General features: G+C 34.6%; 1 protein-coding gene across 1 annotated transcript in view; it reads left to right on the top strand.

Annotated features, from left to right (window-relative positions):
* CFAP47 (cilia and flagella associated protein 47) overlaps nucleotides 1–18,252 on the top strand; it is a 230,371-nt gene that overhangs the window by 57,013 nt on the left and 155,106 nt on the right. Inside the window, exons 28-34 of the mRNA XM_063304691.1 lie at nucleotides 403–503; nucleotides 1,324–1,455; nucleotides 7,652–7,871; nucleotides 9,664–9,870; nucleotides 10,755–10,848; nucleotides 11,444–11,551; nucleotides 15,194–15,389. Coding sequence (XP_063160761.1) covers nucleotides 403–503; nucleotides 1,324–1,455; nucleotides 7,652–7,871; nucleotides 9,664–9,870; nucleotides 10,755–10,848; nucleotides 11,444–11,551; nucleotides 15,194–15,389 — 1,058 coding nt within the window. The remainder of the gene's footprint in view (nucleotides 1–402; nucleotides 504–1,323; nucleotides 1,456–7,651; nucleotides 7,872–9,663; nucleotides 9,871–10,754; nucleotides 10,849–11,443; nucleotides 11,552–15,193; nucleotides 15,390–18,252) is intronic.

Raw genomic sequence — 18,252 nt, 5'->3', positions numbered from 1 at the left:
AGTTATAGGGCAGATACACATATTTGAAAGAGATTTGATCAAAAGAGGCAGTACCATATAGTATTCCAGTTTCTTCAAAAAAATATTAAACTTAAAATACAGTGAAAAGCAGTTTTGGTCTCCCAGCTTCCAGCTATTCAATTGATTTACAATACCCTAATAACTTGACATTCCACAGTGAACAGTTTTCCTCCTTCCCAGAATGACAATCTGTTGTAAAAGTACTGGAGACAACCATTTTTATTTACTTGCAAACGTTTTGGTATGTATACAGGTAATACAGTGTATGCAGTTTTGCATGGAGGCGAGGACAGTGAAGAAACTAAGAATTTAATTGTATAATTCTGCTAATGGCTAGGAAATATTAAACTATATATTTAAAGAAAGTTACTCTATTTGTAGATTCTCACTTCAAGTGTCTGCAACAGCAGAGAATTGTCTTCTTACAGTGTATCCCTATTTGGCCTACCACCTTACTGACCAACAAATTGTCTTGGAAAGTGGTGAGCAGATTCTGATCTGTTTATACATTATTCTGATTAGTATTACTTCAAATATTTGACAGATTTAATACGTTGTATCAAGATTCTGGTTTTTTAAAATTGTAAAGTCCTTAGATTTTACACAAAGTATACCCTGATGCTTGGACAGGTGATAGAGTACTGTACACACTGACATTTGTAAAGGTACATTTGAAGAATAATAAATGATTGAGAATGCTAAAATAAAGGTTGATAGACATGAAAGAAGATGGGATGAAAGAAGGAATAAAAAGGATTGCTGTACATGAAGTTTAGAATGTATATTAAGATTATCTTTCTAGTTCCAAAAATAATTGGTTAATCTAAGTTTTCTGGAATGCTAAAATGTAATTCAGAAATATCAAATAAGGATTAAGAGTTTGTTGATTAAATTAGATGAATGTCGATGTATCTTAATAATTGTGTTTCACAGCTAGTTACAGCTTAGTGTTTTAGCATTAGTATTTAATAAATTTTCACTAATTGAAATAGTACTTTTTTCTTATTTTTTATTTGTTAAGAGCATTTATAGTCTTACATTCAAAACCTCAAAGTGGTTTACAGCAATCTCCAAATCATTTTCTTAACAATTTAAAACTCTTTCCTTCCCTAGCATGCTTAGGTGCTAAGAATTTGTCATGAATGTGATTGATTAGTATTAGCTTATGCTATAGCTTATGCTAGTTTAAATTCACGATATATTTGTACGTAATATACAGTTAAACATTTTAGAATGTAATAATTTAGGATAGTGAACCGAACCCTGCCTGATGGCTTTTGTGTGTGTTTTCATCATACTTAGATTCTAATAAGATAATTTACAGCACTGGAGATACTTTGCAGCATCCATGTTACATTCCTGGAACATGTTCACAATCTTCTTCCAGTACTTTCGATCCAGTTACCAACTCTGCTTACGAAAATTCTGTTGCAGGTATAATTTACAAATGATCTCTAAAATGAAGAGATGATTGAGAAATGTGGTTGAGCTTCTTAAGAGTTATCTGGAGATACTAAATTCTATGCTTCTTTCTGAGACTTGGCACGCTTGTTGTACAGTACAAGTGGGTTATCTATGTGGAAGCCCCATTTATACAGCAAAGAAAAATTAATTAATCAGATTTTAATTTGGTTAGGCTTGTTCCTAGAATCAGCATTCAAATACATACTTAGGCACCAATATCAAATAGTTCCATCTTTGGAACTAAAGATGCTATATCACTTTTTCATGAGTAGTTTGGCTTCTACTACACCAAACTAAAATATAATAAATATAGCATAGTATAATATAATACAATAAGTTATGTTTATATTTATAAAATCTTTTGATATAATGGAAACTTTATTTCTCATAAAGAGTGAATGAGAAACGATCATATTCCTTACTGATGTTCCATTATTGAGTTATGCTGTTGGACTTGAATCACAAATGCATAACTATTTATAATATTTTCTTATTACATACCACATATACATGGGACGCGGTGGCGCTGCGGGTTAAACCGCTGAGCTGCCGATCGGAAGGTCGGCGGTTCGAAACCGCGCGGCGGGGTGAGCTCCCGTTGCTAGTCCCAGCTCCTGCTCACCTAGCAGTTCGAAAACATGCAAATGTGAGTAGATCAATAGGTACCGCTTCGGCGGGAAGGTAACGGCGTTCCGAGTCGTCATGCTGGCCACATGACCCGGAAGTGTCTATGACAACGCCGGCTCCAAGGCTTAGAAACGGAGATGAGCACCGCCCCCTAGAGTCGGATTCGACTGGACTTTACGTCAAGGGAAACCTTTACCTTTTTACCACATATACACTGTAGCTTAAAGTAAACAAAATGTTTGATAACTAGATGATACAATTAAGGAAAATAAAGGTGAGAACAGATGAAATTCTATCGCTAATTGAAAAAAATTAACAAAGCAGCTGGTCCATGAGGCACTTATTTGAGATTCTCAAAGAACTCAAGTGTGTAATTAATGTACAGTGTAGTTATTCTAAAATATGTACTGAAAACAATAATAGAAAACAATAAGGCAAGAATTAGTTTATAAAAGAATTGGATTTGAGGAAGAATTAGCATGGCATTGGCTAAGAGAAATCCGGTGTAACCAACCTTCTGGAATTCTATAAGATTTAAATAAAGGCTATATTGAATTTATATTTCTATCTCATCTTTCAAACTGAACTTCCAAGACAGCATCCACCATAATTAAAATTAGTACAAAAAATTAGCACAAAAAATGCATAATACCAGAACATAAGCTCTCAAAGCAGCTGACAGTAAATTTATATATAAAAATCAGCATCATAAATGTAAAATCAGCAAATAAATTAAAACATTTGCAATATTTTAACACTACTTAAACTGAAATGCAAATATTGTGCACAAGTACTCATTGCTTGTTTGCTGTTACTCTGCATACACAAATTAGGAAGAAAGTGGATGCCACAGTTAACCACAGTCTGTTACTTCTGAACTGCATGATCAGGGGCTAGCATTTCAAATTATCTAAATCTATTAACCATAATGCTGACCTTAACTTTATGATTTGTTTTACTACTTGTATAAAAAAGGGAAGGACAAAAAGACAAATGGGTACATGGAGTGTGTTATATGTACCCTGACTTATTGAGCCTAAATCTGATTTAAAAAAAAAAAAGTAGTCTTAAAGGTAAGTTTTCTTAGAGACTAATAACTGAATTGAGATCCAGATATGAAAAGTAAAAAGAAAAAGAAAATTCTCACACTAGATGGAAATCAGGAATGAGCTTCCCTTCTGCTGGGAAGTTGTCTACTGAGAATGATTCTATTTACTTAATGAAGAGTAAATAATGGATTAGTAATATTTATGCGTTTGTTGCATTTATATCCCTCTATGTCTCCATGGAGCTCCAAGCACCATGCAAAATTCTTTTGTCTTCCTCAGAACAGATTTGATTAACTGATAGTTAATGAACTAAGACCAGTAAACTGCATAGCTGTGTGGAGATTTTAGAGTAGTATGACCCCCACCCCCACCCCCCACATAATACCACACTGATTCTGAATTTGTACATGATTACAAAGTATATAAATTGGTAATATTGCTTTATGCAAATAGTTTTGAAGATATCCCGAACCCGAGTGATTTGACAGCAAATTTGTTAAATAGCAACCAGTTTTAATAATATATGTACTAGTATGCTCTGCACTGCCAGTAACTACCCAAGAACAAAGATTTGGGTCATGGTGGCAGAGCAGTGAAGATGTCATTCAGTGTGAAGTGGAGGTGAGATAAAAAAAATATTAGTACCTATTTAAAGTATTTTGCTTTTGCGCTACAAACTTCACAATGTAGATTATAACAAATATCAAGCAATAAAAAAGATAAAAGCACAGTCTGAATCTCTTCTCCTTTATGATGTTTTTATACTTTTTAAAAAAAAGTTGGCCTTAATTTAGAAAGTAAAAATAAAATGATTTAATTCCGTGCTATGGATGTTAAAAATTACACTGAAAATACCAGTTGTCATGTTATGTCTTAATATCTGGAAGAACAAAGAAAATGAATTCTGTGGCAGATCTCTGCCCTTGGTCAGAATTATATGGAGGAAAGTACCCTTTAGGTGCCATCTGGTTTCTTTAATTCAAAACCAGTTCTCTGAACTGTGTTTGGGAATTATTAGTCAGCCAATGAAACTGATACCAAGAAAAAAAAATGAATCTATTAAAAAGCTTAGTTGCTTTTTGTAATATTTTTAAAGGGAGAACAATGAAGAATGAATTATAATAAGACGATTAAGAAATGGTTCATCATATATAGATCAGAAGATTTCATAAAATACCAAAGTTGGACACCAATCTTATTTTGTGCAAAAGATCTTCTGGTAACAAACAAGTTGCCAGGCCTTTCACTAGATCTAAGAATACTTCATAGTGAAGGATCAGAGGGAATGTAAACATTTCTAATACCAGATGAAGATCGAAACTGAGATCCTTCCTGCTGATCGAAATATTGCTATATTACCCAGATTTCATTTCAATAAAGTAATGTTCATCTATCCTGTTTCCATATCAAGCACTGATCTAAAAAATCCACACTTATTTTCACAAGAGAATCAAAACATTTTTTTCAGATAAGTTTATCAACAGGCCTACACTATGATAACTAATCCTATCCTCTGAAACAGCCTACTTGTGGACAGCTAGATTGCAACCCCTCCCCACCAATTAAGACGTTAAGGCTTTTGGGGATAAGATGGAAAATCATGCTATCCCACGTGGCTGGATCAGAGTGAGATATAAATGACAATACATAAATAAATGACTATATTTTCAGGTTTAGAGACACTGTGCCAACAAATACTAATTTCTGAGGGGTCACAGGAGAAAAGCCCATCATTTCCCATTTCATTTCTCTTTATGAAATTTTTCAGCATAACTACCTGGTCATTGGGAGTAGGTGCAAAGAAAAAGAAAAAAAGAAAGAAGAAAGAAAAAAGTAAGAGTATAATAAAGAAAAAAGAAATATATAAATAAGTGATTTCCAGCCTTCATCACAAGTATAAACAAATTTAGCAACTCTCTACCCCTCTAAGGTTATAAACAATTATCTCTTCATCCTATATCCCATTCCTTATCTATAGATCCATAGAATCCATAGAATAGATCCATAGAATCCATAAAGCATCATCGTTTCAGTCCTGGTGTCAGCAGAAAGTCCATCAAGGATTGCCTGAAGTAATAACATATCTTCTTTTAACCTTGATTAAATAAACCAACTTTATATTCCTTCCTTTTAATTCTAACAGTTTTCATCTTTAGTTCGTTCAAATATTGTCTTAGGATATGATTTATCTTCATTTCTTCTTTGTCCCACATGCAGAGTTCTTCAAGGCTTTAACAAACCTCTTTTGTAAATCCAATAAGAAAAAATTGTCCACGTCACTCTCTTGGTTTATCATTTGTATTTCCCTTTTGAATTTTAAAACATCAGCCAATTTGTTTTGTAGATCCAGTGAAACATCCTTTTTCAAGTCAGTTGGCCTGTCAGTTGTACATCTACTTTCAATACCATCTCTATCTTGTCAGATAAAATTTGTTCTACATCTGTCACTTCTTCAATAACATCCTTTGGACATAGTCTGTCCATAGAAGCAGACATCATTACTGACATTGTTGATATTGTGGCTACTAATTTCGGACTCCATTCTTCAAAAGTCTCCTTCAGTATTTTCATTGTTATAATGTGTTGCATTTTGTAGGCTTGTATTTTTTCCCCTCTGTCTAAAATCTTTAGTCCCCGCTAGTGTCCAGTTCTTAAACCATGAAATTACTTATCTCTGTTAAGTCTTCCAAAAACCAAAACAGATCTATTTTCCATGAGAAGCTGTTTGTTCTTTATAGTTAATTCCAAGATCTTATTGTAAAAGTCTCAGTACTCCACATTTATCTATATCCTTAGTCCATTTATAACTTTCTAAGATAAAAATCTTATTTAATTTTCTAAGATAAAAATCTTATTAGAAAGTGAGGTTTGTGAACTTAGTGTCCTTTAAAAGGCTGTGCCGTGGTTGTGAGCAACATGGCTAATCCCTTTGTCTCCCAGCAATCAAACCTGTGGAAAACCGCTCTCCTGGGTCTCCTTGTGAGGAGCAGCAATCTGGTGCACATGCAGGTGATCTCCTGTCCTCTCCTTATTGTTGGAAGTGTTAGCAAATCCAACATGCCTCATTAGCATGTGCATTAGCATGTAAATTGACTTCATCCCAAGATGCAACTCTGAGGAAGCTGTTTGTTGCCACTCCCACTTCCTCTCTCTCTCTTCCTCCTCCTTCCACTGAGGGGGAAGCAAGCATGCTGCTCTGCTTTCCATTCATCAGGGCCATGTGCTTAGGCCTTGATAAAGGATTCTGCCCCTTTCTTCCATGCAGCTCTTGGCAGCTGTAGGGCTGAGAGTTTAGGGTGTATTAAGTTTAGAAAGAACAGAAAATACAAGGAACTTCATTTTCCACCAAAGATGAATGTAACTGGACCAAAGAATAAAGTCAATAAGAATTTTTTTACTTATCTTTAAACCTACTATGTCTAAGCGCATGATTCTTTATGCTTAGGAGGGCTGAGTGTGTAAGATCAATAACCTGTGTTTCTCTGACATGCTCATTAAAGCTATTTTAAGATAATATTCTTTTTCTGTGCCATCTTCTCAGCTGTGTTAAGCTCTGCTCCATTTGGTTCTAGCAGGCCACTAAACGGCTTCACTTATCTGGAGAGGCTTCAAAGAAGTGGTCTACTCACCATTTTCTTGGTCTTTGCTGCAGTCTTCGGCTCTGCTTTTGCAGAGCCACCTTCATTTCTCCATACCTTCCTTGCAAGACTGCTTGATATAGTGGATTTATGATAATATATAAACTAATGAAAACTGTGAATAAGATTCATTCTGGATAAAAAAATAATAGCACAATACTTGTGTGAGAGTGATGTTTAGATTACTGACCAAAAATAAAGATATATTTTGAATCATTCAGGACCATTATCAGTTTTGATTCCCTTATGTTTATCTGTAAGGGAGCCAGTTTGGTGCAGTGGTTAGGCATCCAGCTAGAAACAGGGAGACTGTGAGTTCTAGTCCTACTTTGGCACAAAACCAGCTGGGTGACCTTGGGCCAGTCACTTTTTTCTGAGCCCTAGGAAGGAGGCAATGGCAAACCACTTCTGAAAAACTACCAAGAAAACTGCAAGGACTTGTTCAGGCAATCTTCAAGAATGGATGAATGGATGGAGGTATGTATGTATGTATGTATGTATGTACTGTATGTATAGTTATGTGATTTAATAGAACCTGTTTATACCAATGATTCAGTACATCATCAATTTCACGACTGTACTGAGAAATAATGACACATTCATAGTCAGTCTAACTTATCCAGTATGAAGCTATGAATTTCGTTTTATTGGATAACTAATTATATTTACATAGTAAGAATTAGATAAATTACTGATTAGTGGATCAATAATCACAAATATTTAGACATACCTGAAGTGTTTGATCTTCTTTACAGCAAATATTGAATGTTAAGTAACTAAAAATATATGTTTAATTAATTTTTTTGCTAGAAGATTGTACAGTGATAACTAAGTTACTGTATTTTTATGCAGAACTGGAAAATATTATTGAAAATGAAAAGATAAAGAAGAGGGAGCCTATCATCCAAAGTGAAGCTAGGAGGAATGCATTTGATGGACTAGTTTTTCCTGCAGAAGACAGAGCAGAATATGTCTTTTTCCAGAAAATTATAATGGCAGTTCAGAACTGGTTTACTCTTTTTGGTTGGTCTAAAGGACCAAATCCAATTTCAATTCCATATTCCCTAAGACGGTAAGAGCAGATTGTTATCATAGACAACTTTTTTCTAAAAATGAATGCTTTATTAAACTTAGGAAATAGTTTAGTATTCATGGGGGAGATGGAGGAAGCAGCAGCAATATACATTTATAGTTGTAAATAAATTTAAAACATTAAAATAGCCACCCAATTAATGTAAAAAGGGGCTTACTTTTGTGCCTGACTTGATCTGGCTATACACAGTTTTCTATTCATAAGTATCTTAAAAAAAAGAATAAAATATTGTTGTCCATCATATTTAGTTATATTAACTAAAACCTGATCAGTGAACCACATTTTTACTAATATTTTAATAAATGTTGTGCTTCTCTGGGGTAATATATTACTGAAGTAGAATATCTTCATGTCTTCATCATTTGCTAAAGTCTCTGATAAAATATTTAATCCTAACAGAGTGTTCTTTTGGTTTGAACTTTTGTAACAGCATGACGTTGATGGAATTAGGCATTTAAAATTGTCTGTTTCCCAGTAACATCTAAAATAGAACTCTGATATATGTGACAGTGACTCTAAAGAATGCAGTGGCAAATTATATTTTTTTCTGTTCACATTTATAATTAATTCTTCTAATATTAAAAATAGTAATGTCATAATGTCAAATATGTTTCATGTTATGTATATACAAGTACATAAATTATACCTACTGTCATTGTTTATAGCAGCTGTTGTGAAAAAATGGTAATTGTTGACAGATTTTATTGATATAGCAGATATGACAGAAAAGTTACTTCAAAACATCCATATAAAATTATTTATTTTATAAATCGCTATGAGTATTGTACAGTTATTAACTTCTCACTTCATCTTTTTAAAACAATTCGCTGAGTATTTCAGTTTAAGGTTAGTGGAAGAAATGGGGCCTGGCTGATGACATAAAAAATATTTATGCTTATGAACTGATTGACCATGGTACAGTACTTCACGTATGCCACCACAACTCTAGACAACATGACACTACATACTCAAGCTGTCTAATTGAATAATATGAATTTTGTTAATAAATTTGATTAAGAAATCAGTTTATCAGTTATCAGTAGGAGGCCGTAGCAAGGAATTCCTGTAAAATAGTCTGCTTTGTTGAAGGGTATTATTATTTACTTGCAAGAGGAGTCTGTGTTACCAAACAGCATGTTAACAATTATATATTTTAAAAAATCTTTTATGTGAACCCCCGTAGAGAAAAATAAACCAGAAGAGGTATGCTGTCATCAATAGCTTATTGGTTTTTGAGTCCTTCTATCACTGTTTGTATATCAGATTCTATATAGTAGAATCACCGTAAAGAAGCACGTGAATTTCATAATTGGTGTGCTCGAGGTTCTTTCACTTAAAAAATGTCATGTATCAGGACCCCAGAAGTGTGCCTTCTCTGTAGCAGCACCCACCCTCTAGAACGAGTTTCCCTCTGAGATCTGCATGCCCGTCCTGCTGTTGTTTAAAAGGGCCTTGAAGTCTTACCTCTTTGCCCAGGCCTTTGGCGAGGGAGAGTGAAGCCCCCTTGAGACCTTCTTGTTGGGATTGCTGATCCTGCCATCTTTTATTTTTCATTTGTTACTAAATGTATTTTTCTTGTTTTAGTTGTTGTGAGCTATCCGGATTTGTTGGTAGCCAGGCAGCATACACAAATAATAATAATAATAATAATAATAATAATAATAATAATAATAATAATATACAACAAAAACAATAAGTTATCCAGTAGAAGGATCTTTAATATTACCTTGCTTTTAATAATAAAACAGATTTATTTCTATTCTCCATCTAGTGATATTTGTAAAATTCAAATGACTTCATCAGATGAAAAACTTAAACTAAATCTTAGTAAAGATATCAAGACAATTTATGATATGTTGCTTCATTTAAGTGGACAATTATTGCCTGGAATCAGTTCAAGTCAAGCTTTACCTTTTGATCCCATCCAGCGAGTGGTGCAGCTTCACTGGCAACATTCTACAATGATCACTTTTCTCAAGTACGTGGTTTGAAAATACTAGTATGACCTGCATATAGTTTCAAAATTTTTCCAGATCACTATTTCTTTTCATTGAAATACTAATATCATACTGGACCATCCTGAAAGGAAGTGATGTTACTTTTAAGATTGACCTAAAAAAAAAAGAAAGAAAAAGACATATATGTATGTGTATATAGACACTGGCCAGACATGTATGTATAGACATTGGTCAAAGGCCACACTCCATAAATGTGCAAGGTAAGGACAATAATATAAAATTAATATTAATTAAATTAAAAGTTAACTTATTTCATAGGCAAATAATTTTAATTAATTTGTAAAATTAATAAAACATATGGAATTACAGTACATATATTGACATATATTGACCCCTCATTCCTATCTGTCCATCCATCTGTCCAATGCAGTAAATAGGAAGATGGTGATAAAATGAGGGGAGGGGAGACTAAACTGGGAAGAGATGAGAAAGAGGTACAATTTGGGATGGAAATGAGAAGAAAAGAAAATGAACTACCTGCAAAAAGCTTAACAAGCATTCATTCTGCATTTGGCAGTCGTAAACCTATGTATATTTATCTATAGAAAATTTTATTGAGTTTAATGGTTTTTGTTCCTAAGTATTCTTAGGACTCCTATTCTGTGGTTATGAAATCCTGCAACAGTCTGCTCATCTGTTTAAGAGGAATACATGTTCTTATGGGAAGAACTCATATGTTAAGTATCTCTTTTGGAGAATATCAGGTTTATAATATTTAATATTTATGGCTATGTGAAAAAACCTGTGAAGGTAGTGCATTCACAGGAAATTGAAGAAAGGGTAATTCTTTTCCAATATTTTACATTATTTCTAATTTTTTTCATTGTTTTGATGTTGATATTAGAAGTCAAGGAGCATCTCTTTCCCACATTATGCCTCAGTTTCTTCTTGACTTTGAAGATTATACAATATGGACCCATTTACAGCTTATGGTGAAGGTAATAATTTTATCTAGCTGAACTTTGTGTTTGTTAATCTTAATTTTAAACAATATATTAATATTATAATTAAAAAGGATCTTTTCCCTGGTAGTATGAATATAACTAATAGTATAATTTTAAAATGTGCTGTATCTACTCCTTTTTATTTTTGTTGTGAGTTATTTACAAGTGATGGCCAGAATTTAGTGCTTCACTGAAATCTACATGAGGAAGGAAATAGGGCTGGAAATACAACATGAGGTTTTCTCTTTCCTGAATGGCAGTCTATTAACAGCTTAATCTGTAGCATATTTATTTGAAAGTAGATCCAGTTAACAAATAAATATGTGTATGACTGCAATACTGTTTTTATAGTCCCATATAAAAAATTGGGCACAGTATTTTCTTCATCCACATATTTATTACTACTACTATTACTTTATTAAATTTATTAAAATCAAATTATCAAATTTATTAAATTTGAATGCCACCCGAATATGCAGAATCTATGATAATTGTATTTCAGATGGATGGTTAATGTTAAAAGCTCATTTTTGTGTAAGATAAAAGAAAATCAAAATGTAAATCAGAATTATCTCATCTTTATTTAAAGAATCAAAAATCTTGTGAAGGTGACAGTTATATTTATGTTTTGAATGACTCTGTCTTTGAGGCTGTGAGTAAGCGAGCCTGGACAGATGTACTACTTCAAATATACAAGGTGAGATGAATATGTCTTTCTTCATGTAAGCTTGATTGACATAATGTAAAACTATTGCTTGTGTTAGCTGTAATTATGGTAATGCAAAATAGATAAAGCATACTACTTTTATTTGTATGTACAAATGTAATGGATGCATTTCCATGATGCCAAAGCCTTTTCGGGAGGCACAATGTCTATGAATGTGGATGTAATGGCAAGCCACATACAGCACAAATAGTGGCTAGAAAATTAGCTTCACATTATAATATTCATCCATCCTAAATTGATTGGACAGCTTAGAAGGGATTCTGTGGTTAAAGAAAAATGGAATTCCTGCTGAAGAAAGCAGATGGAATCTGGACACTTGCAAGCCTTAGTGAATTCTCTGAAAGATTGGAAAAAGACATCCTGTCTGAAAAAAAAAATCTCTCACAAGAGGAGCTGTGTAAGAACATTATTCAAATGAGCACAAATACACAGCAGCAACCCAGAACACCAGAAAAAGGAAACCAACCGCCCATATAACATCTTCCAACAAAATGGATACCCATGCAACTTTATCAAAAAATGCCTGACCACTCAACCCACTACAGCACAACCAACACAAGCTATGAAAAAGATAAAACTGCCACACATCAAAAACATCTCAGAAACAACCAACAACCACACGGCATCACCGTAGCACACAAAACAACTAAAGCCCTCCAAAACATCTTAAGTAAACCAAAAGACCCAGTAGCCCAAGAAGGAAAAACAGGAGTCATCTACAACATACAGTGCAAAGACTGTAACAGCCACTGTGTAGGTGAGACAGGCAGAAGACGAACAGAGCGCATCCATGAACACCAACTAGAAGTCCAAAAATGCAGTGATAACTCCTTAATCTCACAACACATGGGCAGACTCAACCATACTTTCAACTGGGAAACTGAACATCCTAGACCAAGCTAAATCCAAAAATGCTAGGGAATTCCTGGAAGCTTGGCATTCAGACAACTCAGCCATCAATAGATGCATAGAGATAAACCATATTTACACACCATTCAAAAGAGACAATAAAAAAGCTAAGATGGAAACAAAAAGACCAGGACACCCTCTCCAGCAGCCAACACCCAGATAAGCAGGGATTAAACCAGACAAACAAGCAGGAAACAATGTCCTAATCAAGGAACTACCAAGGAAAAAACCACACACCCCTCCAAAAGTGGCAGGGCAAGCTGCTGTATATATACAGGGAGCAAACCCCACACTCACTTGCACTAATGATGTTACCTAGTTGGATAATAAAACATCTGCAAGCAAACAACCAAACTCAGAGAGCACCAAGGACTCCACAAAAAAATCTGTTTTGCTTTGTTTTTAAAATACAAAGAAAATGATGGAAAAAGTGGAAGCCGAGTTTAGTCCATTTGTTAGGGGCAGAAAATTACAGGGTCTACTTTCCAGAGCTGTAGTAGGCAGTTGCTTGAATATAACTGTAAAGATGAAATCTAAAAACGACTGCCTGTTTGGGAGCTAAACAAGAAAGAGTAAGAGAGATGCCAGCAAGAAAGAATGAAATGCCCTTCTTGAAGGTAATTGCTGGCTAGAATCCTGACTCAGAAGTGCTCCATTTAAGAGGGATAATGTGTTGCAATATTTTGGTGTAGATGTCACTTACCATAATATATTACTGCACATAGTAATTTCAGAAATAATTACTTAATTGCAGAAATTTCTGTACTTGATGGGTTTATTTATATGACCACTAGATGGCAGCAGAAAGATATAGAAAACATTCTTGGTTGCTATCTAGTGGTTGCCCAGATTTCTACAACTCAGATTGGGTTGCCCTAATCTTTAATCCAATGCATTTGAGGGCACTGAGCTGGGAAGACTAATTGGAGAATACTTTCAGAATCAGTAATGGCATAGTACTAGCGAAGCAGAAGCAGAAGAAGCAGAAGAATTGCTGCTGCTGCTGTTGTTGTATGTTATATGCCACCCGACTCCCAGTGAATCAACTGAAACATTTCAAATCCACACCAATTCTACAAAACCCCTGAAAATGGGAATCAACCACAAATCAGCATCAATTCTACAAAACCCTTGAAAATGAGAAAGAATCTACCACAAATAATGACAAGCCTGACAATGAAAAGTCCATAAAATGTTAGATAAGTTTGTGGGAAAACAACAGGAGTCAAAATAGAAATGCAACATGGACCAAGCAAGTTGAAAACGCAGTGAAAGTACCCAACATGGAAGACATTAGGATAACTGATGAAATGGTATGAAAACAATCAAAGAAGGTCTGCAGTGCTCTTGGATCAGATGAACTGCATGGATTCTGGCTAAAATTACTGCCTATGCTTGAGATTGGCAGACCAGATGAATAGAGTTTTGGAAGCACCAGAAAATGAAGATTGGTTAACAACTGGAAGGACATTCCTAATTCATAAGAACAGGGAGAAGGGAAATGAGCCTGGAAAGTACAGACCCATAACCTGTTTGCCAACAACATACAAGCTACTTAGAGGCATAATTGCGAATCAAATTTATACCTACCTGAAAGGGAATGATTTACTCCCTGTAGAAAAAAAAGGGTGCTGCAAAAATTTAAGGGGAATGAAGGACCAGTTATTGATTGACACGCCGGTTTTGAAGAATTTGAAAAAAAAGGACAAATTTATTTATGGCTTGGGTAGACTATAAAAAAGCATTAAATTCTGTTCCACATAGCTGGACTGAGAAATGTCTTGAAATTTTTGGAATCAGCAGAAACGTTTGGCAATTTATGAATACTTCAAAGAAGTTCTGGTGAATGAAGTTGATGGCTAATGGGGAAGAGTTAGGGGAAGTCAAAATCAAATGTGGAATTTTTCAAGATGACTCAATGTCACCTTTACTCTTTATGCTATCAGTGATCCTATTGACAGCAGTTTTGAAGAAGACAAACTATGGATATGAATTGGCTAAAAAAGGAGTAAAAATTTCACATTTATTCTATATAGATGACTTAAAACTATTTGGAAAAAAGAAGGTTGAATTGCTAAAAGGCACAAAAGAATTCAGAAAAGATATTGGGATGCAATTTGGCATCAACAACTGTGCAACTATAGCCATAAAGGCAGGCAAAATTGTTGAAGATGATGGAATACAGCTTGACAATGAAGATGCAATAAAGGCGGTAGCAGCAGAAGAATGCTACAAATATTTGGAAGTTTTGGAAGCTTCTGATTTATTACAAAGCCAAGTCAAAGAAGTATTTTACCAAATATATTAAATGAGTTTGGAAAACCTTATGACTATCTAATGGGAAATATATACCACTGAGATCACTGGGATTTTTGCCCCCAGATAAGAATGGAAAAAATTAAATTAGTTCTTACATTATATTAGACCACTGTCATAACAAAGAATTAACAAACATTCTCTTTTTAAAAACATGAGCATTCATAGTTACTTGGGTTTGTTTCTAACACTGATAGGAACCCATAAGTCCATGTGTGGCATTCAGCAAAGGTAAATACAAAACACGAATGTTCTTATAATAGCATCGCTAGTTATAAAATGTAACTGTTGCATAAGTAGAAAGACTAGAAAATAAAAGTTGATTTAGTAGAACTTTACATAAATGTACAATCGGATATTGGTAAGCAATATAGCTTGCTGTTTCAGATTCTGATTCTCCAGCGAGTCTCTGTTCCTGAGGACATTAGTCAGGCCAATGCAGAAGATGCAGAACACCTTCCAAAAATAAGCATTGATCCTTTGTCAAGTAATATATATTCTTCATCTGAAAGAATTCTTCTTATTTGGATGAACAGACATTTTGAGAAGACACGAACAATCATGTGGAAAAACTGCAAAAAAGGTGGGGAAAATCATTGAATTTGTTAACTGTGTGTGTAGATTTTTTTCCCCCTTGCTGTACTGGAAAGGATTTTATCTTATACCAATGCTATAATTTCTTATGGCAGTTTTATGGTTGGTATACATCATTTTAATTTGCTCAAATACTGCATTATAAAGTTCCATTTTCAGAAATATAATCTCTTCTCTGAACAAAATTTCCATTGGCACACTTTTTCTACAAGCTGTTGTCTGTTGACTCTCTCCCATCTTAATAATTTCCATCCATTGGTAGACTGATGGTGGGAGGGTGAGGGAAGAAAAGACCACAGTTTTATTGTTATTCTCATCACATTGGCTAGAAGGGAAACTGGCAGAACTCTTGTCAATCTTACCTGGGCTTAAGAAAAAAAAGTACACCATTTTTTTAAGGTGATAGGTCCCTTCCGAAGAGGGCAGGCAGTCCAACAACCCAGAATGAAATGACTGTGAAGGGCTGTGATCAGTGACTGGTTGGGAGGGGCAATCTCACCATAGCACACAGTAGCCAATTAATTTATTATAACATTGAAAATATGGTAACTGTAAATGATAAAACAATTTTTTTTGTATTGAGTGCAGTTGCAATGCAGAATTTCAATTAAATGAGCTTTAATATTTAAAATAAAGTGCAAAATATTCTTTTAATTGAATTATTTGAAATATATTTTTTGTGTATCTAAAGGAGATTTATTACATGGCTCATGATACAAACATATAGTATACATACATGTATAGTGTGGCTGTATGTATGCCTTGAAAAGCATTTTGGAAGAAATCCTCTCACACAAGCATAAGCACAAGACCTGCTACTCATTAAAGCACACACAGATTTTTTAAGGTTATTCTGCATCCTAAAATAGTAAGTCTTAATCAGTCCAAAAAGACTATAAATAGAATAATCTTTTGTAAAATAATAATAATAACAAATTACAAAGGAGATAGGTTTTAACAACACATTGTCTTTATGACTGACTAGTTCAAAGAGCAACGAGTTGTTTTTATTTTTTTTATTAAAGCTTTATTAAATTTTCCAACATATACATAAAAACTAAAAAGAATGAAACAAGGAATACTACAAGAAAAAAGAAAACTAAAAAGGTGCGAAAGTACAAAGAACTGCTACATAGTGACTTCTGACTTTCTACAACAAAGATATACATTGTCAATTATTTCTATAAAGCATTTCCATTCTTGATACAACATTTTCCTCTAAAACAATCTTTCCCACTTAACAAAACATAAAAAACCTTTTCCAACATAATTTTTCTCCTAATAAATAGTCAAATATTATACTTCACTAAAATTTTATTCCTCTCTGCCTGTTAAAATAACAAAAAATACAAATACACCAAAATAGAAATACCCAGGATAATGGACCTCATCAACCTCTGCCTTACAACCTACTTTCAGTTTGATGGAGAAATACACCAACAGATCAAAAGAACACCCACGGGATCACCAATCTCAGGACTTATAGCAGAGATCATAATGCAGTGTCTGGAAAGGATAGTTATCCTAACAGTGAGACACACGCTGAGACGAGGAGTAGTTCTCTAGTGTTTATTACTGCTACATAAACAGAATCCTAACAAACTGAATAAGCGTGGGAAAAACCCAGACATATAAACCCCAAAGGCTAAGGCGGGCCTGATCTGTGTCTCTTTGAATGGCTGCTTAATTCCTCAGTACTACGCATGCGTTTTCCACCCTGGATGGGAGCCCCCTGCTCGCCATCCTTACTCATGACAATAGCACTCCCACACATACAACCCAAAGTATGGATCCGGTATGTAGATGACACTTTTGTCATAATACAAAAGAAACAACTGGAAGAAACCCACAAAACTATAAATAACATCTTCAATGGAATAAAATTCAGAAGGGAGGAAGAAAACAACTCACTACCATTCTTGGACATCCTCATCAGTAGAGGAAATGATGGTAAGTTAGAAACACAAGTCTACAGGAAAGCTACCCACACCAACCAAGTGCTCCACTACCAAAGTAACAATCCAACCTCCCACAAGAGAAGCTGTGTAAGAATACTATTCAGATGAGCATTTATACACTGCAGCAGCCCAGAACACCAGAAAAAAGAAAAAGAACATCACAGCATATTCCAACAAAATGGATACCCGCTCAACTTTATCAAAAAGTGCCTCACCACCTAACCTACTACAACCCAACCAATGGAAACTATGAAAAGGATAAATCTGCCATACATCAGAAACATTTCAGAAACCACCAACAGACTATTACAACCACATGGTGTCACCATAGCACATAAACCAACGAAAACTCTTCAAAACCTATTAAGCAACCCAAAAGACCCAATAGCCCAAGAGCTAAAAACAGGAGTTATTTACAACATAACAATGCAAAGACTGTAACAGTCACTATGTAGGACAGAGAGGCAGAAGACTAGCAGAGCGCATCCACAAACACCAACTAGCAGTCGGAAGACACAATGAGAACTTAATCTCACAACACGTGGACAGACTCAACCATAGTTTCAACTGGGAAACTGTGAGCATACTGAACCAAGCCAAATCCAAAAATGCCAGAGAATTCCTGGAAGCCTGGCACTCAGACAAAGCAGCCATCAACAGACACACAGAGGTAAACAACATTTACATACCATTCAAAAGAGACAATAGAAAAGCCAAAAGACCAGTACACTCCCTTCCAGCAATCAACACCCAGATATGCAAAAATCAACACTAGGATTAACACCAGATGAACCATCAAACAGCACAATACACCCTAATCAAGGAACTATTAACTCAGGCAATCAACCAAGCAGCAAACAACAGCCCAACCAAAGAACTCCCAAGAGAGAACAA

Source organism: Candoia aspera, chromosome 5, assembly GCF_035149785.1.
Source record: "Candoia aspera isolate rCanAsp1 chromosome 5, rCanAsp1.hap2, whole genome shotgun sequence".
Classification (NCBI taxonomy): domain Eukaryota; kingdom Metazoa; phylum Chordata; class Lepidosauria; order Squamata; family Boidae; genus Candoia; species Candoia aspera.
The sequence above is the reverse complement of the archived record's forward strand: the minus strand, read 5'-3'. Positions and strand labels throughout refer to the sequence as shown.